The 23,865-nt window shown below is 45.8% G+C and overlaps 1 protein-coding gene across 2 annotated transcripts in view; it reads left to right on the top strand.

Annotated features, from left to right (window-relative positions):
- Nucleotides 1-23,856, top strand: part of LOC134436421 (serine/threonine-protein phosphatase 6 regulatory ankyrin repeat subunit A) — a 69,729-nt gene extending 45,873 nt beyond the window's left edge. For both annotated transcript variants that reach the window (XM_063185629.1, XM_063185628.1), the window contains exons 10-29: nucleotides 2,836-2,914; nucleotides 3,482-3,596; nucleotides 7,977-8,059; nucleotides 8,290-8,353; nucleotides 9,133-9,201; nucleotides 9,659-9,799; nucleotides 9,998-10,109; nucleotides 10,383-10,409; nucleotides 11,296-11,370; nucleotides 11,585-11,786; nucleotides 12,677-12,764; nucleotides 14,873-14,990; nucleotides 15,511-15,730; nucleotides 16,312-16,399; nucleotides 17,341-17,424; nucleotides 18,532-18,677; nucleotides 19,424-19,506; nucleotides 19,893-19,975; nucleotides 20,074-20,165; nucleotides 21,703-23,856. In XM_063185629.1, the coding sequence (XP_063041699.1) occupies nucleotides 2,836-2,914; nucleotides 3,482-3,596; nucleotides 7,977-8,059; nucleotides 8,290-8,353; nucleotides 9,133-9,201; nucleotides 9,659-9,799; nucleotides 9,998-10,109; nucleotides 10,383-10,409; nucleotides 11,296-11,370; nucleotides 11,585-11,786; nucleotides 12,677-12,764; nucleotides 14,873-14,990; nucleotides 15,511-15,730; nucleotides 16,312-16,399; nucleotides 17,341-17,424; nucleotides 18,532-18,677; nucleotides 19,424-19,506; nucleotides 19,893-19,975; nucleotides 20,074-20,165; nucleotides 21,703-22,004 (2,271 nt within the window). In that variant the 3' untranslated portion in view covers nucleotides 22,005-23,856. The remainder of the gene's footprint in view (nucleotides 1-2,835; nucleotides 2,915-3,481; nucleotides 3,597-7,976; nucleotides 8,060-8,289; nucleotides 8,354-9,132; nucleotides 9,202-9,658; nucleotides 9,800-9,997; nucleotides 10,110-10,382; nucleotides 10,410-11,295; nucleotides 11,371-11,584; nucleotides 11,787-12,676; nucleotides 12,765-14,872; nucleotides 14,991-15,510; nucleotides 15,731-16,311; nucleotides 16,400-17,340; nucleotides 17,425-18,531; nucleotides 18,678-19,423; nucleotides 19,507-19,892; nucleotides 19,976-20,073; nucleotides 20,166-21,702) is intronic.
- The last annotated feature ends 9 nt before the right edge of the window (nucleotides 23,857-23,865 follow it).

Below are 23,865 nucleotides of genomic sequence, written 5' to 3'. Positions count from 1 at the left end.
TTAACGTTATCAAGGTGCGTTCATATATCCCCGTCTTTGGTCTATGAATACCAATATTTCATTATAATTCTTAACTTTATCAAGGTTCGTTCATATATGTCCCTCTTTGGTCTATGCCAGTCAGATCTCACGCACATCCAATATCTTTTAGATGGGTGCAGGGTCTATTTTTATTTCCGTTACGTTTCAACGGTGGCCCAAAACATCATGGAAATTAACATGGGTTTAAATGGAGTGCAGTGTTGATTTCTTCCTTACCTACCTCCTCCTTGCTCTATGAACATGAATATTTCACTAAATTTCTTAACATTATCAAGGTCCATTCAAATCTCCCCCTCTATGACCTTTAATTCATGTACAGAGTGATGTACAGAAAATTGAACAAAAATGAAAAATGTTGGCTTTACCACAAATTAATGTATTACTTTCTATCATTTATGCATTCCAAGATATAAGCATTTGAAATGGGCACTGTATTTTCGGCCCATGGTGTATACTGTTGGTCGCCAGGTTTAGCATTTTGTCATGGCAATATGCTGCATTAACATTTGCCTAAACCATGGCAACAGTGAATGCTCCATTCTGATTGGCTGGCTTGCCATGCATGCTATTGTTTTTTTCCCTTTTTCCTATATGGGACCAGAGCACACATTGATCTGGTCAAAAGTTCAATGGTGCTGCTGGAGCGTGGTATCCATGACAACAACAGCTAATGTAAATGACTGGCTACAGTGCCTCTGCCTTCTGTCTGGATAATGTTTACACTTTGGATAGCGTTTCCACGGTGGGATTTCTGGGAGATTTTGGGCGGTATTTATATGAGTGTATTGGTTTATTTATGATGAATATGGGGTTTAAAGACTTCAAAAGACCTCTTATCTCATTGCACTTCAAATGAAACTAAGAAGTGTTGTTGCGTGCTCCAGACATAATTATTTCATTACTTTTTTACTCTAAGGATAATTGGGCAGAACTTGGCAGACTGCGCATTCGGGCTGTTTATATACTTAAAGAATCTCTGGTTTGACGCTTCCGCCTCGTCCATTTTTTCCCTTGATATCGGGACACCTCGTCGACCGTTATTCCTTAAATATAGTTCTAAATGTATTGATTTATGCATCTCATGTCCTGATACATTTGCACCTCTGCAATTGAAGCACTTTGGCACTAGTGCACTTCAACCCCCACCTCACACTTTCTCTCTCTCTCTTTCTCTCTCTCTCTCTCTCTCTCTCTCTCTCTCTTTCTTTCTTTCTTTCTTTCTTTCTTTCTTTCTTTCTCTCTCTCTCTCTTTCTCTCTCTCTCTCTCTCTCTCTCTCTCTTTCTTTCTTTCTCTCTCTCTCTTTCTTTCTTTCTTTCTTTCTCTCTCTCTCTCTCTCTCTCTCTCTCTCTCTCTCTCTCTCTCTCTCTTTCTTTCTTTCTTTCTTTCTTTCTTTCTTTCTTTCTTTCTTTCTTTCGCTCTCTCTCTTTCACTGCCTGCACCTTGGAAGTCATCCTTGGTGTGGGTTCCTTCCCTTCTTTAAGAATATTACTACTGTTCCGATCTCATCTGCTTCTCCTATGATCTGTGCTGATGGTCACTGGCTCTGTTCTCAACCTTAAACCCCATCTTACTGGTCTTCAAAGCAGACTCAGTAGCAGTGGTGGTGTGTAGCGCAGTGCATTACTGGGCTGCAGTAGTTTTAATGGGGGCGGGGGGTGGTAGCCAGAGCAAGTGTGAGGGTGCACTACTTGCTACTTAAAGGCCTGCTGCTGCAGCAGCACTTTGGCCTCCCACTCTCCCTCTCTCTCTGTCTTTGTGTTATTAATGACCTTCACTGCTATCAGTGCAAGTGCCGCGGACACTAGACGAGGTGAGCCATTTAGGGAGCTCAGCAGGGGGGTTAGAGAGGAATGAGGAAGCTGGAGAGAGAGAGAGGGAGGATGACGGAGAGATAGAGGAATGAGGGTGAGAGAAAGAGAGGGAGAGGGATCGTTCAGGGTGGGTGAGATTGAAAGCATCTAGGGAGTTTATCAAGGAGGGTTAAATGGAAAGAAGGATGAGGAAGAGAAGAGAGGGAGTGGTAGAGAGAGGGAGGTTAAAGACCGACTTTAAGGGCCTAACGCTGTTCTGGAAAAGAGCTGTTCTGGGAAACTGTGTGCATGTGTGTGTCCACAAGTGTGTGTGTGTTGTGTGTGCATTGGGTCCAACTAAATGTACTCATGCCAGAAGGGGGAGAGCTATACTAGTTTTCTTGCTCCACTTTTCATTCCACATAAACACCAGAAACCATGTACACATAATTCTTCCAGTTGGTCTCTCGTATGCATTCACATTGCATGTTGATGCCTGGAGCTTCAATGATGTGAGGTTATGTGCAGTGTGTGTGGGTGGATATGAAACATACATACAGGGTATAAATTAATATGTATAGATATTATAAAGCATTGCCTTTTGCACACTTTCAGAGTGTGTTGTGGTTATCCAGGTTATCAAGGCAAGAGTTGAAGAACTTCACTTCGTAATCTCTGTCCTGATCATTCTGCAGGCTTTTTGCGTCTTAACTTCTTTCTTGCCTGCCCTGCATACAAGACTTGAAGCGTGCAGTACAATGCTCATTATACTGTACAGGCATTTATTGCCTTTGTTTTAAAAAAAAAAAAAAAAAAAAAAAAAAATCTATATCTGTGTCTACACTCATGTTGGGTGAATGAATTCCACCCATAGGCAGAAAATAAAATTCATAGAATTAATTAATGTACAGGCTGTCTGCGCCTTTTGGCAGATTCTTTTCATTTTTATGTTTCAATATCGGTTCTTGATTCTCTCTGTTTCCTTCTTTTCCTCTTCCCCAGAGTAAAGACGGCAAAACCCCTCTCCACATGGCCGCTATCCATGGACGCTTTTCCAGATCTCAGGCTGTCATTCAGAGCGGTGAGTCCCACCCCCCTCCTGTGCCATCTGTCATCTCTCATTGGCTCCTTTAAGCCACAGCCGTTTGCTCATTGGCTGTGATCACAGCAGACACCGGTCTCTGCCGACTCCTGTGTTGTTACTTATGAGCAGTTTGGCAGCATTTTTATGCACTGGCGGTTTTGATGTTGACTTCAGTGTGTGTGGGTTAGTGAATATGTGGGTAGGTGTACATGTGTCTGTGTATAAATGCTGCTGCTAAAAAAATGCCTGTGCAAATTAGATCAACTGAATGGAAACAAAATTGCAGTATGTACCTCCACCATTGATGTATTTATAAAGTCCTGCATAGCTCTTAACTGTTAATTGTATTATTGTATTTGCTTTGCTGCTTACACTTAAGTTGTCCCATTGTGTATATGTTCCCCTTCGCTCTTTTAGTTAAAACACCTGACACTTTGATGCCTTTTCAACCTTCTCTCCAGTCTCATTGTACAGGAAACGGTCTTACTCTACTTTGAAATCTCAGAGGTTTTGAGCCTTACTGATTCTGTACATTGTGTACTACTTGTCCGGTAACTCTTCCAGGGGCGGAGATCGACTGTGAAGACAAGAACGGCAACTCCCCGCTGCACATCGCGGCACGCTACGGCCACGAGCTGCTCATCAACACCCTCATCACCAACGGCGCCGACACCGCCAAGTGAGCGCACGCACGCACGGCACACACACACACACACACACACACACACACACACACACACACACACACACACACACACACACACACACACACACACACACACACACACACACACACACACCCTCCACAATGCCACGCTTTCAACTTGAACAGAAATACATGAAGCCCTCCCACACATCCTCCACTGGCCGCCTCCGTTACCTTTCCAACATCTTATTACATTTAGCAGACGCTTTAGCAGACGGTGTTTACATCTTATTATGTGTAGCAGACGGTGTTTACATCTTATTATGTGTAGCACACTCTTTTATCCAAAAGCGGAAGTAGGACTTAAGCAGCATTTTAAGCCCTCCCACACATCCTCCACACCCACTACCCGATAACCTTTCCAACACTTTTATTCAAAGTGACTTAGACAACATGGACTTGGACTGAAACTGCTATGGCACAAGCTAAAGGGGATAAAAGAAAAGGAAAATCAAAAGATGGAAGTCTTACGACATATCCTCTACTGCCAAGCCACCGTCACTGTTTTCACAACTCGAGTTTAGCAGAGCCTTTTATCTAAAAGCGACTTAGAAAGAAGAACTTAAATGGTAATGTGTGAAGTCCTCCCACGCATCTTCGACTGACACCATTATGTTCCTTACAACTCATTACATTTAGCAGCAGTGTGGGGCAAACTGGATTCGTTGGTTACAATTCCACTGCCACATTTTCCAAATGACCTGCGTTTCCTGTCCAGTTTAGCAGAGCGATTGCCTGGTGGAATTGGACAGGTAAAACCAGATCATTTGGAATATGTGGCACTGGTTTGGGAGCGAGTGAATCCAGGTCACCCATCATCACTGCATTTAGCAGCCTCCCCAAAGAGACTTAAAAAAAGGGACGTAAACGGCAATATAGTTGGGGGAAGTCGGGAGAATTACAGAGTGCAGCAGATACACTATAAGAATGCTAGCTATCGCAAAAAACAACCCAAAAAAATGGCAGTATGCAACGTGTGGGAAATGCAGAGTAAGCGGCATGTCAAGTACACACAGAGTACATGGAGCTCAGAGCCAAGCCTGAGGCCTCCAGTGTCACTACTAGGGCGTTACACTACACTCCACTACACTCTACACTAGTGTTTCTCAACGGGGGCGGTACTGCTCCCCAGGGGGCCGTTGGAGAGCTCTAGGGGGACGTTGAGAAGGATACAGCTGAGAGGAGGTGGTGCTTATTTGTCATTGGGGAGCATCAGTCCATTTAATTTTTTAATGGAAAGGGGGGGCGTTGTCAGTCTTAGGGTGAGGTCAAAGGGGCGTCTGGAGGCTTTTGGTGAGGCCAAGGGGGCGTTTGTTCAAAAAAGGTTGAGAACCACTGCTCTACACGATCACTGCCTAACACAGGGGGACGGGGTTGGGGCAGATAGCCGCGTGGAGTCCACCTTCACCCTCCCATCACTGCCACCAGTACAGGGCCCAGGGCCAACCCTTAGGGACAGCAGGGCACTCTCCTCACTGGCTGGGCCACTTCACGCTACACTGTGACTGCAATTACTTGAATAGAGTAGTAGAGTAGAGTACTTTTATTAATCCCAAAAGAAATGAAAGTGGCATAAATACACAAATATGAGACATACACAAAGACCTTATACACATAATTGTACATTACAGTAAAATTATACAGTAGCACACTCTTAGGCCTGGGTATTGATTGACAATTTTCGGTTCCGGTTCCATTTCCGGTTCCTTCGTTTCGGTTCCGGTACCAGAACGGTTCCATTTTCGGTTCCTAGAAACCCTGAATTAAACCTGCAGTTACCCAAAGTGGCCAGTAGATGGCGTAACGGGTCTGTAAATCATGAGTTTCCCTGCCTGCCACAAGGCGGAGCTCCTCGTGACTTAAGCAATGGCGGGTTAAAGGCATTTAATTCTATACAGCATTCATGAATAATTGCATGCTGCAAGTTGTCCTCTCGGCATGGTTTGGCAAGTATATTAAACGGTTTTGATACTGATAAATGTACTCATGTCTGATTAAAATTGTTCTGCTGTACGGTGCAACTTCACTTCTGGTACCAATCCTATGTCAAGCGTGCCTGACATGATTTTTTAATGTAGCCTACGCTACCCAGTCTGTCGACAGCTGGGGCTTTTCTACTAGGTACTGCAGAACTGTTCGAACACAACTAGGCTTCATAAATAGGCTATTCATGAAACTTGACGGGGTCTCGATGGTGCTGTCTCGCACGCATTTCCATACAGGGACTAGAACTGGGCCGTATGATCAGCTGCTGCAAGTAGCCGCGACAACACTGTGCTTTCACGCCATGGTGAATCTAAGCTAAAGAGTCCTAATCTAAACGATATATAGGCCTAAATATATATATAACCAGCGATCGCCTTCTCCTACAGACATGTGTTAGGGCTTGTTCGAAAGCTGAGATTCTTAGCTTTTTACAGTTTTTTACGGCACGTTTTTATGTTCTTTCATTCAAAAGTTATTGAACTGTAAGCGGCCGCTGTTGCAAGTGAAAAAATAGCGCTTTCCAACCATTTTTTTAATCTCGTCATTTTTTCCTAACAGCCAGCGATCTCCTTAACCTAGACCTACAGACATGTGTTAGGGCTTGTTCGAAAGCTGAGATTCTTAGCTTTTTACAGTTTTTTACGGCACGTTTTTATGTTATTTCAATCCACAGTTATTTAACCTTAAGCGGCCGCTACTTCAAGCCTAAACAATGGCGTTATTATCCAGCCGGATAGAGAGGAAATCTTTTTTTCTCGCTGTGTTCTTTGTTCCCTCGAATTAAACCGACGGTCTAAATAGGCTACATTTGTGCGTCCCCAACACAAGACCAGTTCTTTCTAAGTTAGCTCTTTTCATGGAAAAACATGTTTCCAAGGAGTCAGAGACATCTTCCTGAAGAGTCGAGGTCATGGTTGAGGTTGACGGTATAGCATAGTTGAGGTTGACGGTGCCGTTGTAAAGATGCTGCAACTCCGCACGCAAGTTAATCGAATGCAAGAGCAGGTGTTTGAACAGGTTGGATGTATTGCCATTCTTGCATGATAGCCTATTAGTTTATCGCAGATAGGCTATTGCAGCGCGCTCCTTCCTTATCTACTTTCCTGAAATATAGCCACGCTTTCGACGGCATGTTTTTGTTTCTCAATAGTAGGCCTACAATCAGCTGGTTGAATATCAGCTGTCTTATCAATCGTTTAAATGAGGTGCGAAACGGGAAGAGGAGGAGCGTGGTCAGTTTGTGACACTTGTGGCCGCGTGCTTAAACACACATTTGATGGCTCTGACAGTCAGACTTCAGGAACCGAAACGTGGAACCGACAGACAAGGCACGTTTCGATTCCAAGTAGAACCTTAGCTTTTAATTCGGTTCCATCAAAGAATTGAATTTCGGTACCCAGTCCTAAGCACACTCTTGAGTACCACCACACATGCATTGGTCTCTCTCTCACACACACACACACACACACACACACACACACACACACACACATACACTAGAATAGAATAGAATGGAGTGCATTTTTTGTTGCCACTATAAAAATGCACACTGAGGTTGAAGCATCTTATTCATCGGTGCAATATATGCACTTCCTGCACTCCCTGCTAAAGTTGGCCAATTTAGGGAACGAGTGTAATACTTGACACCCGGTCTGAGATTTAAGTGAAATGTTGGCACGGTCAGTATCTCTGTGTCAGTCCATCAGTCTTGTTCCCAGCAAGAGAGCCACGTCAGTATTGTTAATGACTTGGCTAGCCCTGGCAAATAGATAAAAAACTCTCAATGTTTTTAATGTTTTCTCAGTTACACTGCTACACTGAAAATTATAGTTGATAATTGAGTTGTTAATAAAAAAAAATATGTGATTTAAGTCTTCATTCCAGCTTTGTGTATATATAAACACCCCATATGAGTATAGTACACACATAGACATGTACCCACACGTACATACACGCGCTCACACGTATTTGGAGAAGTGTGGGAAGCCTTGAAGCGTAATGGGGACATGGCACAACTTGATGACATCTCTTGGAATTTTAATATGGATCATGTAGCTAGTACCTCTCACTCCTCCATTCGTTGACATCCCTGACATTTTAATGTTGCTGATGCTGTTAATTATTTTCACTCTTAGTGGCTACTTCATGTAGCCAGACACTCACACGCTGTCATTGGTTGCTTGATTTAGCCTGTAATTCACTCACACACTGATTGGTTGCTCTGTCTGTCTGTCTGTCTGTCAGTCAGTCAGTCAGTCTGTAGGCCGGGCATCTTCCCCTTGCACACTCTCATTGGTTGCTCGATGTAGCTGGTAATTCGGTAACACTCTGTGATTGGTTGTTATTCCTGTCCGTCTGTGTCTGTAGGCGGGGTATCTACGGCATGTTCCCCCTGCACCTGGCGGCTCTCAGCGGCTTCTCAGACTGCTGCAGGAAGCTCCTATCGCCCAGTGAGTACCAAAGCATGATGGGAGATGTAGCATCACTTTCCCTTTATTTTGAAATAGTCCCAAAAACATGTTAAATAAATCTGCAAATTTGGACTTTCTTGCATTTTCAGGTTAAAATAATGTGAATCTTCCTTGATTGATCAGGAAAAACATCAAATGTAAAATGACTGTCACCATAGAACAGTGGGATTGTGGGATATGATTTTACTCTTCATTAACTGTGTCTTCAGATTTCGACATAGACACCCCAGACGACTTTGGGAGGACGTGTTTGCACGCGGCAGCCGCAGGGGGGTGAGTCGTCTTCACCTCTGACCTCTGATTCCTTCCCACAATGCCCTCCACTCCATTTCCTTTCGTGTCGATATGAGCTACCTGTCGAGTAGAGCTGCAAAGCCATTGCAACGCACAACAATAGACCCTCTTGGGGCTACGGTAGGGACACATACACGCGAATTTGCGAACTTTGCCATTCATTCCTATGAGAGAGGCGAAGGCAAGCGAAAGCAAGCGAACAGGAGTGAAGCGAAGCAAAATTATTAAAGAAAGTTTAATGTTATGCAAATGAGGAGCGAATTCGCCTGCCGCCGCCCAATCAAATCAACAACATAACTGTTCCATTCCATTTGATTCGCTGCGACGACCTGATGACGGTTGGATTTCGCCTCTCTTCGCTTCGCTTGCTTCGCCTCCTATGTGTCCCTACCGTTAAGGTTAGGAGGAGGGTTTGAGCTTACGCTGTGTTAAAAGCCTATTGGTAGCTTATCTCGACGAGGCAACCAACAACGAAATAACTCCGGCCCTTTGCTCCCTCTCCCAGACAGCAGTTGCTCATACACGTGCACGCACGCACGCACACACACACACACACACAGACACACACACAGACACACACACAGACACACACACAGACACACACACAGACACACACACAGACACACACACACACACACACACACACACAGACACAGACACGTCACACACACACACACACACGTTTAGCTTGTGTTACCTCTCTTCCTCTCATATTTTCCTCTGCTTTTAACCCTCTGCATCCTGCCTGTGTCCCTCAGGAACCTGGAGTGCTTAAATCTCTTGCTCAACACCGGAGCCGACTTCAACAGGAAGGACAGGTTTGGGAGGTGGGTTCAGGTCACGCTTTACGCACTGTGGCAAACCTAACCTCTCTCTCTCGCGCTCTCTCTCTCGCTCTCTCTCTCTCTCGCTCTCTCCCTCTCCCTCGCTCGCTCTCTCTCTCCCTCTCTCTCTCCCTCTCTCTCTCTCTCTCTCTCTCTCTCTCTCTCTCTCTCTCTCTCTCTCTCTCTCTCTCTCTCTCCTTTTTCTCATCTCACTCACTCTCTCTGTTATGGCGTGCAAAGTGTGTGTACTGTATATTGAATGTACCGCGATGACAATTCATACATTGCAATTTTGTAAAAGTACAATTTGTTTAAAATCACCTGTGTGCATGTCCATCTCTTCTTGCCTGTAAGTGGGGGGGTAAGTTGTGCCACCTCCAGTGAAAGTAAATATTGTGTGTGTGTGTGTGTGTGTGTGTGTGTGTGTGTGTGTGTGTGTGTGTGTGTGTGTGTGCTGTAGGACGCCTCTGCACTATGCGGCGGCCAACTGTAACTATCAGTGCCTGTTTGCCCTGGTGGGCTCGGGGGCCAGCGTCAATGACCTGGACGAGAGGGGCTGCACGCCACTGCACTACGCCGCAGCCTCCGACACCGACGGCAAGTAAGTATTGTGTGCGTGTGTGCGCTAGGACTGGTGTATTTCTATGCTATGCTATGCTATTTCTATGGTATATTCTTTGCTTCCCCACCCACGTTGTGTGTGTTGCCTTGCCTCCCAATTCAAATGACTGGAACAGTTGGTGTGTGCGTGTGCTTGTGCGTGTGTTAATAATGTGTGTATCTTGTCGCTCCTGTCCAGATGTCTGGAGTACCTGCTAAGGAAGGATGCGAACGCCGCTATCCGGGACAAGCAGGGCTACAACGCAGTGCACTACGCCTCAGCATATGGACACCGCCTCTGCCTTGAACTGGTCAGTCCAACACCAACATTTTGTGTGTGTGCGCGCGTGTGTGTGTGCTTTGTGTGTGTGTGCGCGTGTGTGTGTGTGTGAGCAAGAGAGAGCGCTTACTCCTCCGCAAATGGATCACCAAAGCAAAGAGTGTGTGTGCATCTGTGTACGTGTGCCTCCTCTCATGTGTATGACTGTACTTGATTTGATTTTGGGTGGTATGCCTGTACACCTTGTTGGTGCTTGCATGGAAGACAGAAATGATGCCCAATTCCTTTCCTTTCTGTCTTATAGATTGCCAGTGAAACACCGCTGGATGTGGTAAGTTTGACAGTTTTCCCCCTAAAACGCACACATCCCATGAATACTTCCTGACTTTCACCGCTTTCCGCTCTCTCTCTCGCTCTCTCGCTCTCTCGCTCGCACGCTCTCTCACTCACTCGCTCTCTCACTCACTCGCTCTCTCACTCACTCGCTCGCTCTCGCACTCGCACTCCCTCCCTCGCTCTTGCACTCACTCACTCACTCACACTCACACTCACCATATGCCACTCTCTTCACCTCATCACTATCCATTCCCTTTGCATGCCTGCCTAAATATCTTATATCTCATTAAAACTGAATAGGAGCTTACCTGCCAACCCGCTGTGTCTGTGGAGCTCCACTTTACCAGGCTGGCTGCAGCTTGAAGGCCTTGAGCCGGGGCTGCCCCCTTGTGGCCAGACTCTGTCATAACCGCGATCGTGTACTATGTTGCCATGAATCATCACTTTTCTCCAGACGCTGTTTTGTAGTGTCTACACTGAGAACATTTTTTCATATTAATGTGTCAGCTATCTGTTGAAGTGTTCCTCAGTGTTGAGCTGAGGATTTTGTCATTGGTTGGGTCGGGTCGTGGTCGTGGGTTGTGGTAGGGCCACATCTTTCACTATTTTCACTATTACCTGTCCAATTCAACCAGGTGATCATTCAACCAGCCAATCACCTGTCTGAATTGAACAAGTCAAACCAAGTCATTTGGAATATGTGGAACTGGATTGTAACTAATTAATCTGTTTTGCCCATCACTGGTCGTTTTCATGTCAACAGATAAAACCACTCAGTTAATAATAATAATTCTAATGATAATGATGTGATGGTGATGATAATAATGATGACGATAGTTATAATAATGATGATGTGTGTGTGTGTGTGTGTGTGCTTGCAGCTGATGGAGACGTCAGGAACAGACATCCTGAGCGACACAGATGGCCGAGCTCCCATCAGCCCCTTGCACTTAGCGGTAAGCACTGCACAACACCACAGAAGTACCCATGCTGCAGTGTGTGTGTGTGTGTGTGTGTGCGTGTGCGTGTGCGTGTGCGTGTGCGTGTGCGTGTGCGTGTGCGTGCGCGTGCGCGTGCGTGTGTGTGTGTGTGTGTATTTGTGTGTGTGTGTATGTATGGTGTATATATGTGTGTGTGTCACTAAATATGTGTGTGTGAATATGTCCTCAGGCATACCACGGTCACCACCAGGCCCTGGAGGTCTTGGTGCAGTCTCTGCTGGACCTGGACGTGCGCACGGCTCTGGGCCACACGCCGCTGGTGCTGGCGGCCCTCAAGGGCCACGTGGAGTGCGTGGACGTGCTCATCAACCAGGGGGCCTCCATACTGGTCAAGGACTACACACAGAAGAGGACGCCCATCCACGCAGCCGGTAACAACACACACACACACACATACATTAGAGTTCCTCCATAGTGGTCAAGAAGGTTACTGGTTCGACTCCCGACCCGCCAGGTTGGTGGGGGGAGTAATTGACCAGTGCTCTACCCCATCCTCCTCCATGACTGAGGTACCCTGACCATGGTGCCGTCCCACCGCACTGCTCCCTTGGGGCGCCATTGGGGGCTGCCCCCTTGCAAGGGTGAGGCATAAATTCAATTTCGTTGTGTGTAGTGAATACTTGTGTGCTCTGGAGTGCTGTGTCACAATGACAATGGAAGTTTGAGTTTCCCAGTTGGGCTTTAAAAAAAAATTAAAAGAACGATATGCAGAAGGCGTTTCCCATACAAGCAGCTAGTGAGGGGTAGCACGTGCACGCACGTACACACACACACACACACACACACACAGACCGTAATGTACACATTTAGCCCCTCAAAAAGTGCACACTGTGTCTTCTGAACCAGCGCAGTGCTTGTCCCCTGGATGCCTGATCAGAGCAGAGAGCTGTGCTTTCCTTATTAGTTCTGTGGAGGCCCTGCTCAAGTCGCAGCTTGCCTCATTGAGGACGGCGTGTACCCAGTCAGCTTAGTCGTCCTTCGCTCTGCCTGCTGCAGGGACTGTTTAGGCCCCGGGCTAGCTCACGGCTCGCGGGTGGTTTAACAGGTGTCGCTGCTTGTTTGAAATAGTCCAACGAGGCCTCCAGGGCTTCATGTAGCTGCTGTTGTTGTTGTCAGGGGCGTTCGTGCGGCAAGGCCATTTTCACTTCACCATCACCACCACAGAAATGCAGCCCACAAAAAGCCCAGGATGATTGCTATGTGTAAAAAACGGTCTAACTCTTCTCTGTCTGTCTGTCTGTCTGTCTGTCAACCTCCACAGCTATGAACGGCCACTCTGAGTGTCTGCGTCTGCTCATCGGCAGTGCTGATCTGCAGACCGCTGTGGACATCCAGGATGGAAGTGGACAGTAAGTGTGTGTGTGTGTGCGTGTGTGTTCGTGTGTGAGGGAGGGAGACTGGATGAAGTGTATAGATTTCACTAATTTGAGTTATTTGTGTTTATCTGCATGTACGCTGTGTGTGTGTGTGTTTCTTTTCTTTTTAGATGCGTCCAGAATCTCTATAACAGGGTCTGTCTGTCCGTCCGTCCGTCTGAAACGCTTTCATTAAATTGTTGTCCGTCTGAAACGCTTTCATTAAATTGTTGTCCGTCTGAAACGCTTTCTTTAAATTGATCCTTCCTGTGGCCACAAGGCGGCAGACTTGCCATTTTGGACCGGAGCGAATGCGTGCAAGCATAGCCTTTCTATACTAAACCGGATGCTAACGTTGGCGAAAAGTAGCCTAGCCACAGGCTAACTGACAAACGTGAGGCCAACAACTCAGCCGATCGTGATGTACGCCACAAATAGACCAATCGACCTCATATTTAGACACTACAATGTTGATTTCTGCCTTCGATTTTCATCAGTTAAGAAATGTAGCGTCGGATTAACACATTATTAAGGTAGTAAAGCGAGTTGCCGCCATGTTTGTTTTCCAGAATCACCCGGGTAGAGAGCTCACGTGCAGCATTCTGGGTAATTGAGTTTCACGTTATTAATGCACAAAATGCGTGTTTTTAAAAAAATGCAGTGAGTTTAAAAAATCAAACCAACTGCCATTTGGAAGGGCAATGGTGCTTTTCGTTGCGCTCAGAGAGAGTACAGGAGAGAACGCGTCTTTCGTAATTGCTTTGCAGTCGTGTGCATTTGATAAACTCTGGCACGGAAGTTCACTGCTTTGTGCCTTGACGGTGAAGCTGGTATTGAAAAAAAGTCCATAATTCACCTAAAGGGTCAACCCATAAGCGCATGATTCACCCAAACGGTTTTATTTATTTATTATTTGTCGATGTTTAGATTCTTTCCCACATGCACATAATGCTGAAATGGCGTGATACTAAAGGTTGTTAGGCCTAATAAATGTCTGGTAATTTGTAATTTAACTTAGCCTACTTCATCTAGGCTATGTGAAATTTCAAATCATAGCCTATGGTTCTTTTCCAAATCCAAGAATGATGATAAGCTTATTATACCCTAAACTGCAAAAAATAAAGCCATGCCTCGCCATTTTGCTGCCTTGCTGCCTGCCACAATATTTGGAGAGTCCATGATGACCAATAAACAAAAAGTACATCCTCGGGGGGCGTTGACAGGCTAGGAGGAGGCCAGGGGGGCGTTTGGGGGGGGAAATGGCATAGTTGGAACTGGCATAGAGGGACGCATCTGTTGTCCGCCTGTCGGCCTTGTTCTTTTAAGCGCAGTAAACTGCCTGTTTGCGTTGTGTTGTAAATTTATTGCAAGCTTCCCTTGCCCTGTGTGCGCGTGTCATGGTGATGCTTGGCGCCAACTTGTAATTGAAATGTCTGTTGTTGACGAATTCCGGTACTCCTGATGCCGTCTGTTATGAGTGGCCATACAGACGACGTGTACTCTATGACGTTTTAATAGTAGCACAGGGCAGGTTGATGCAATGACGGCTAACACCAGTATTGTATGGATTACTTTTTTATCTCAGCTAAGGAGGTTATGTTTTCGGTCACATTGGGTTACTTGTCTGTCTATCTGTCTGTCAGCTGGATAACTCAAAAAGTTATGAACGGATTTTGCTGGATTTTGATGACAAAACGAACGGGTGATGAAATTTTGGTGGGGAATCCGGATCATGATCCAGATCCAGGAATTCTTCACTATTGCAGGACAGGGCGAGTTTTGACATTCCAATTTCTAACTCCACAAAAACAAGGCAGAAAGACTTGACATTTTTTTGGGATGTAACAGTCAAATGTTCCATCAGACAGCTTCCTTTGCAGAGGTCTGCACTCTCTGAGTGCATTTTTGTTTTTGTTTTTTTGCTTCTAGTGGATTATCTTAGAAGCGTATCCAGTGCAGTACATTAATTATACCTACCAATTACTAATTAATTTATGGGCACCAGCGGTTGCTGTACCACCTGACGTCTAAGCCCAAAATAAAAAAAAACATCACTGAGCCACATGATGATAATATTGTGTGTCTGCTGTGTCTCTCTCCAGGACTCCCCTGATGTTGTCGGTGCTGAGTGGCCATACTGACTGCGTGTACTCTCTGCTGGGCAAGGGGGCCAACGTGGAGGCTCGGGACAAGTGGGGCAGGACGGCCCTTCACCGCGGGGTGAGTGGAGTAGCACTAAGACAGACACACACACACACACACACACACACACACACACACACACACACACACACACACACACGGACCTACAGTGCGGGGTGAGTGGAGTAGCACTAACACACACACACACACACAGACAGGACAGGATTAGCACTAACAGTCTACACACACACACACACACACACACACACACACACACACACACACACACACACACACACACATAGGACGACTCTCCACTGCAGGGTGAGAAAATCCCTGAAACACACGCAAAAGAGACACCTTCAACTGTCCTCCAAGTGTAGCCTTAAATCTGCTGTTTGAATGATCGCCACATATTGGTGCATCATGCCTGGGCAATGTTGTATATATTAACATTTATGTCCTTATTGAACAATAATTATGCATTGCAGACATAAATAAAGTAGATTGTGTGCATGCAGCCATATGTGTGTGTCCGTGTATGCATGTGCCTGTGCTCACATGTCTGGTGTGTGTGTGTTTGTGTGTGTGTGTGCAGGCGGTGACGGGCCACGAGGCGTGCGTGGAGGCTCTGCTTCAGCACCAGGCGTCGTTGCTGGTGCGTGACTGCAGGGGGCGCTCTGCGCTGCACCTGGCGGCCTCCTGCGGCCACATCGGCGTGCTGGGCGGGCTGCTGCAGGCCGCACAGGCCCTCGACACCATCCCCCTCGTCACCGACAACCGCGGGTACACGCCGCTGCACTGGGCCTGCTACAACGGTACCTTCATAATAATAACAATAATCATTTTGTTGATTAATTGTGATATTTGTTTATTAACATTTTGTAATTCTGAGGGGGCATTGACAGTTTAGCGATGAGGTCAAGGAAACGTTTGTTGAAAAAAAGGTTGGAAAAGTTTGGAGGGCTTTTATGCATTCATTTCAGACAGGACAACTGACGAAGACCTTGCCGGTCGAAACGATGTGCCATTTTTCACATTAAAATCATGACAAGGCAGCTTTTACGGTGTGCGAATATTTGTTCACCTTTTCTTAATTTCAGACAGGACAGCTGAGCGAAGCAGTGAAGGGTGTGAGATATGGGGAAAGGATGGGGAAACCCGTCTCCCCTTGTTAGCTACCTGAGCCATGACGCTGTATGTCTGTGTGCCATCAATGTCTGTGTATGAACACATCAGCTGTACTTCTTTGTAGAGTTCATTCACATCTGAATGAAATGATGTCATGTCCTCTCCTCTCCTTCACTGTTATCATCTCTCCTCCCCTCTCCTGACCTCTCTCCTCTCCTCTATCCTCTCCTCACCCATCCTCTCCCCTCCTCTCCCCTCCTCTCTGTAGGCCATGACACGTGTGTGGAGATGCTTCTGGAGCAGGACGTCTTCCACAAGATGGAGGGCAACTCCTTCAGTCCCCTGCACTGTGCTGTGTAAGACAACAAGGAAGAGAGTGGCCGTGTGTGTGATTGTGTGAGAGACAGAGACTGTGCGTGGGTAGCCTGATTATCATCGACGTTCATATCCCTTCGAGACTTGGTCTGACCAAGAGCATAGCTATTAACGTTTCCCAAACGGCATGGTTGACCTGCCTCCCTTGGTTTGCTTATGGTTGTTTGCTTATTGACAAAATGGGAAGAGTTCCCGTATTTGCGGGAACCCAGAAAGCACTTGCATTGCTCTTGACCTGACTAGTTGCAACGCTGAAAGTGTTGCGTCACTAGGAGGGCACAGCCTGGCTAGTGTGTGGGTGCGGGTGAAGTAGAGGGAGAGATTGAGAGACTGTGTGTATGCGCATACTCTCAGGGTATGTGTGATTTTATCTGATTTAATGACCCAGAGGAGAGGAGGACCTGCACACATTCTGTAGCCATCTGTTAAAGGTTTGCTATCGATTAGAAGATTTTGTGGCCGTCAGCTAGCTTAGCCTTTAGCGGTATTATGATGAGTCACGGTCTGTTTTAGCTGAGTCACTCATGGCGCCAAAGAACTGTAAAAATGATTCCTGCTAGAAATGTTTTTAATTTTTTTTCATTATTTATTGACCCAACAAATAAGTCCATATCAGCCAAGTCTTAATCTGCTGCGGCCAACCCAACCCAATTCAATCGACAACCAACTCAATTCAATTGACAACCAATCAAACCTTTGCTTTTCAGCAACGGTGCTCCTAAATTAAAGAGAAAATATTTTTTCCTCAGGACAGACCATTAAAAAACGGGATAATCAGGTAAAACTAGGACAGGTGGCAAAACTAGTTCTTATTCACTTAGAAAAGCCAAGCTCTTACTTTGTCAGATGGATCAAGATTAGGTGTGTGACTGAGCACCTGCACTGTTCCCTGATGAGTATCCCCCTGTGTGTGTGTCTGCAGTATAAACGATAACGAGGGAGCGGCGGAGATGCTCATCGACACGCTCGGACCCTCTATCGTCAATGCCACAGACTCCAAATCCAGGTGAGCTGACTACTACCCCTGCGGTATCCACATTGCTACCACCATTTCAACATTTTTTCATGTTACCACAGGTTTTCCAGTCTGCTAGTTTCTGATAGGCTGTCCTTCTGAAGGATTTAACATTAGCAACTGCTACCCAAATATTAATGAGGGTCTTAGCTTTTACATGAAATTCATGCAATGATTTTATGTGCTTCAGAGATATTTATGGGCTGACAGTACCTTTTCCCAAAAATTGAGGGCATTTAGCGTTTTTTGCAAGTAATTTTCCAACTTTAAAATGATGCAGTGTACAGGCACTGTCAACACCAAAAACTACATACAACATAGTAACACACAATTTGTTCTGTATGTTTTCCTGCTTTTTTGGCCTCTTTTGACCACCTGACCTGAAGAGCGCAGAGCTTTAGCAACCTGTTTTGATCCACCGCCTTCAGTGATATTGTTTACACAAGAAGCCAGTGATCTGAGTAGGGCTGTGAATAATTGAACATCAGTGATCGCACAGTTTTGTCTGTGGTGCGCCAGGATGACACTGAATAATGGCACAGTCAAAGCGTCTGACCACAATTGCATGAACCTTGTCTGGGGCGTCCAGCATGTGTCCAGCAAATGAATCTCGGATCCAACATTTCAACAGTATAAAGGCAAAATGTTAAATGCAACATTTTTGGGGGTTTTATTTGTACAATTGCTTTTGTATTTTGCTTTAATATTTTGTTAATCATTATTATTATATTTTAAAGTATTGTTGTTAGTAGTGGTAGTAGTGTCAGTTATGGTACCTCCGCCAAGGAGGTTATGTTTTCGGTCACGTTTTGACATTCCAGTTTCTCACTCCACAAAAACAAGGCAGAAAGACTTGAAAAAAAATTAGGGTGCAACATAGTCAAATGTTCTATCAAACAGCTTCCTTGGCGGCGGTCTGCACTCTCTCAGTGCATTTCTAGTTACTATTATCTTAATGTGTTTTATGTGTTTTGATGGAGCATATTACCTTTGACCTGTGTAGGACTCCTCCTGCATGTGATAGCTTTCAGCTTGATGTGATCGTTATATTATAATATTAATTTTGTTGTAATGCATGTGACCTTTGCCCCCTGTCAGGACTCCTCTGCATGCGGCGGCCTTCACGGACCACGTGGAGTGTCTGCAGTTGCTGCTGGGCCACAACGCCCAGGTCAACTCCATTGACGCCATGGGCAAGACACCACTCATGATGGCTGCCGAGAACGGACAGACCAACGCCGTGGGTAAGTCACCAGGCTCAGGGGCCCTGCCGTGGCCTAACGGTAGGGCACTCGTCCACCATGCGGCCGACTGGGGTTCGATTCCCGGCCCGGGTCCTTTGCTGGTCCCTCCCTGTCTCTCTCCCTGCTCGCTTCCTGTGACCATCTTCACTGTGCTATCACAAATAAAGTCAATAAGATCAAAAAAAAATCTTTAAAAAATACAAAAAATTCACCTGACTCAGGACTACTCAAAGGGTACAGTCCATTATCCCAACTCCCATCCTTGACCTGTGCTCGTGGCCTCATGCTTCGATGAATTTGAATAAGACAGAAATTGAATTCAATACCTCACAAAAGTGCAATTCAAAGGTCATTTTTTAATTCCAATTGGGATGTTGAATGGGTAAAAGTCCCCCAAAAGTTGTTGTGGCTAGGCTGACAGCAGGGAAATTGTATAATTTTCTCCACGGAGGTGGGTATTGAATTCAATTTCTGTTTTCTCCGTGGAGAAAATTATAAGGTTTCCCTGCTGTCAGCCTAGCCACAACAACTTTTGGGGGACTTTTCCCCGTTCAACATCCCAAAAAAATGGAATCCCTGATTTAAGTAATCAATACTGTATCGTATCGTCATGAAGGCTGTGATTTACACCCCTAGTAGGAAGTAGAATTTTGTTAAAGTTTGGTTTGTTATGAAGCTAAACCAATGCAAATCCAAGGGCTGGGGGAAAGTGTGGCTGATGGGTGTGTTGCTGTCTTGTTTTGCAGAGGTACTGGTAAGCAGCGCCAAGGCGGACCTCACGCTACAGGACGGCAACAAGAACACAGCCCTGCACCTGGCCTGCAGCAAGGTACAGACACGCACACGCACACACACACACACAGATAATGCTTATGCGCTCTTAGCAGCATCAGTAAGTGGGGTTAAAGGCAAGCGAGACATTACAGTAGAGTCAGCTCTATCTATTTACTTTGGTTGACACACATTTCCCAAATGTCCCTACATCATCAAGGGCAGATTTAAACCCGAGTAAATGTAATGTGTGTGTTTTTGTTGTTGTTGTTCCTCCACGTAACTGCACTGACTCCCAATTTCCTCTCACACGACCTATCTAGTTTTCAGGAGCCATGGATTGTACACACATACACATACACATACACACACACACACACACACCACCACCACCACACGCAGTGCATTAGTGACACTCCACAAATGTTGTTCTGTCTAATACAGGGGCATGAAACCAGTGCCTTGTTGATTCTGGAAAAAATCACAGACCGGAATCTCATCAACTCAACAAACGCAGCACTACAGACGTAAGAGCCTTTCTTTTTCATTTTGTCGTCACTAAATTCTGTCACTTCTTTGATGTTGTTGCATATTTGGCCTATGACCTATGACCTATCTCCTACAGGCCACTGCATGTGGCAGCCAGGAACGGGCTGACTGTGGTGGTGCAGGAACTGCTGGGAAAGGGAGCCAGTGTCCTAGCAGTGGACGAGAACGGTACACACACACACACACACACACACACACACACACACACACACACACACACTGTACACAAGCTTAATAATTACTGTGGGCAAGGGTGCCAGTGTCCTTGCCAGTGGGCGAGAACGGTACACACACACACACACATACACACACACACACAATGATTAAGGCACAGACACACACTGTACATAATCTTAATTACTGTGGGCAAGAACGGTAAGAACACACTCCCTTGTACATGTACATGTACTGTTAGTTAGTGTCTCTTGGCTGTTAACTTGAGCATAGATTGGTTTGGCTGTCAAAATTCCTTTCTGATAACATTATTTGTACAGTGTAATTAATTGAAATCTGCAAGCAGGGACGCCGGCAGGGAGGCCTAGCAGGTGACTTTTGCGCCTTTCATGTGCTCTGGGAAGTAGATTTTACCCAGTCTCGGCAATTCATACATCACAATTTTCTACGAGTTGTCCGGTGGAGAATACCACAAGGGTTCATGTGTGCTTCCCATGTCGGCATTTACCATAATTCCCAGAGCACATGAATGAACCATTTGTCCTGGGCCCAGCCAAACCTGTCCGCAGCCCTGCCTACAAGGGTTATTGAAAGGAATGAACCTTTCAGTTATTAACCCATTAAAGGGACACTGTGTGAGATTTCTAGTTGTTTATTTCCAGAATTCATGCTGCCCATTCACTAATGTTACCTTTTTCATGACTTACCACCACCATCAAATTCTAAGTATTCACTATGACTGGAAAAATTGCACTTTTCATACATGAAAAGGGAGATCTTCTCCATGGTCCGCCATTTTGAATTTCTAAAAATAGCCATTTTTAGCTGCAGAAATGACTGTACTTGGACCACACTAGAAAATGTTTAATGGCAATAGACAGCCCAGTTTCAATGAGCAGCATAGTTGCAGTACCTTTTTTGACCATTTCCTGCACAGTATCCCATTAAGACACAGTGTTATAAATTTGCTGTTACCAGAATGGCAATGGCAAAGTCATAGTGCATTACTAAAGGCTCTGTTAAAGCTTAGTACTATGGTATGGTATTTAAACACTTAGTGTTTTCTTTTGCCTTAAGACATGTAAAAGTTTTTATGTTTTACCTGACATGTTTCGACGGTGTTACTTCCGTCTTCATCAGAGGGTCACTGTGATGATGATGAGTGACGTGCTTTAAAAACAGCTGATTTTGTTGATGAAGACAGAAGTAACACCGTCGAAACATGTCAGGTAAAAGATAAAAACTTCTACATGTCTTAAGGCAAAAGAAAACCCTAAGTGTTTAAGTTAAACAGTTAGACACAATGAACTTAATACATAGTATGGTATGGTAACTTTTCAATGACAGCGTTCCACTGGTGGAACAGCATACTTTATGGGGCTACGCATCGTGGAACATTACAAAGAGGAGTTGAATTAACCCTGTGTGTGTGTGTGTGTTTTAAGCCAAATTTGGATAGTGCCATGATAAATGTATATCTGTCAATCCAAATAAAGAAGTAAAATGTGTCTGTCCCTAACCCTGCTGCCAGGTTACACCCCGGCGCTGGCGTGCGCGCCCAACAAGGACGTGGCGGACTGCCTGGCGCTGATCCTGGCCACCATGATGCCCGTGTCGCCGGGCAGCATGGGCGCCGTGCCCGGCCTGACCTACAGCGCCATCAACCACCACTACCCCTCGTCGCCCTCCAAGGCGGTGACCTTCGACCCGCTGCCGGCGCTGCGCTCGGAGCACGCGTCCTACTGCAGCTTCAACAGCCTGGGCCACCGCGGGGAGGACGGCCTGCTGGCGCCCGACGACGAGCTCAACGACTCGGACTCAGAGACCTACTGAGAGAGGCCCCTTATGAACCCCAACACCCCTCGTCTATCCCCAACACCCCACCAGGTTTTACCAGAGACAATACAGGAAGAGGATAGAATCTTACTATCTCTGGTTTTACCCTGTTCCTCGCGCCCACCCTCCATCTTATTGACTGACTTGACTCTGTAAAGGATACAGGAAATTAAGAAATAAATATGAAAATAACCGTGGCCCTCCCCCTCTCCCCTCGAACCCCAAACTCGAAACCCTGAGACCTCTTTTGAGCTGATCAGAACCCAGCGTGTGAAGCAGGGGGGGGAAGAGGTGATGCACTCGTTTATTTTTCCTCTTCCTTCTATCTTTTTTTTTTGTTTTCTTTTAAATGAAATGGGGCACTGCTGGGTGGTCTGTATCCCCTCTGTACGGCCATGTTTCTTTTTTTCTTTCTTTCTCCTTCATCCCTCGCTCTCTCCCTCCTCTGGGGGGCCGTTGAGGTCCCCTTCAGTCTCAGGAGCCTTAGAGACTGGGGGAGGTGCGAGGACGAGACGACAGGAAATGTGCTGCACCAGAATGACTGACAGACTGAATGACATGACTAAAGGAGAGACAGACAGATGCACATGGCCCAGTCCCATAGCTATCTTTTGAACACTACTACGCACCCATACCCCAACCCCAACCAACCCCCCCATTTTAGTTTTGCTGTTTTTCAGTGAGAACTGCGTTACTCTTGTGTGAGGACTGACCGCGTGAGGAGCCGTGTCAACACTTGCCTGATTGTCTTTTGTTTGTTTCGTTTTTTTCTTATTCCCTCCCTCCATGACGCATAACCAAATGAGTCTTTGAAATGGTTGATGAAAGACTGAAATCATTAAGATGACTACTCTGTCCGGACTGCATTTCCCAGACTCCCCTTCAGGCGACGACGTTGGAGACAGGAAGTTCCCGAGGACATCAGGACTTCTCTGGGTGGACGAACTTTAGCCAAGAGGGACCAAGTGCTTACAGGCCCATCATCATCATCTTCATCATCATTACCCCCCCACCCACACACAGCCTGTCTTCCTCCACCCACCTAGATTTGAGCATGACTAGAAAGAAAATCTCGTTTCAAAGCTCTTAAAGTTCTGTTTTTTGTTTCTCTCTTTTTTTCAGTTGTCGTTTTCCTTTTCTTTTTAGAACACGGTATAATTTATTGTGAATGAACTGCTACAAGTGTTAGTTTCCTCATGCGCGCGTGGCGTGCATACATGATGATACGCCCCCACCTGACCCCCCTCCCCCAAATGTCATTCTGAGGTTCATAAACTGTGAGCAGGGCAGCAATTGTGTTGTGTGTGTGCGTGTGTGTGTGCGCCGTGTATGTGTGTGTGTGAGAGAGAGTGCGTGTGTTTGAGTGTGACTGTATATATGTGTTTATTTGTTTTTGTTTTTGTTTGATGGGGTAGGGAGGGGTGTGGAGTTTTAACCTAAAGGCCTTGTCACACACACACACACCACCCCAAACCCCGCTGCCCACTATGATGATTTTGAGACCAGCGCGGCCACCAGAGGTGCAGTCAGGGTTTCTACTCTACAATCTGCGGACATTCAGAAGAAATAAAAATGAAATAGAACAGCATTTGATATACAGAGACTTCAGAGAGAGGAGAGCTGTGTGTGAGAGTGAGAGTGAGTGTGTTGTGTGCTTGTGGAAGTGAGAGTATTTGTGTGTGTGTGTGTGTGCACATACTACATCTGTCAGTCGTGTGTGTGCGTGCGTGCGTGACCGAGAGAGAGCAATGTTGCCTTTTTTAGGTGTGCAAAAAAACTGGCTTCCTGGTGCATTGTTATTAAAAATGATTACTAATAATAATTAATGAATAAATTTTCTTTTGCCATACTGCTTTGC

Source organism: Engraulis encrasicolus, chromosome 20, assembly GCF_034702125.1.
Source record: "Engraulis encrasicolus isolate BLACKSEA-1 chromosome 20, IST_EnEncr_1.0, whole genome shotgun sequence".
Taxonomy (NCBI): domain Eukaryota; kingdom Metazoa; phylum Chordata; class Actinopteri; order Clupeiformes; family Engraulidae; genus Engraulis; species Engraulis encrasicolus.
The sequence above is the reverse complement of the archived record's forward strand: the minus strand, read 5'-3'. Positions and strand labels throughout refer to the sequence as shown.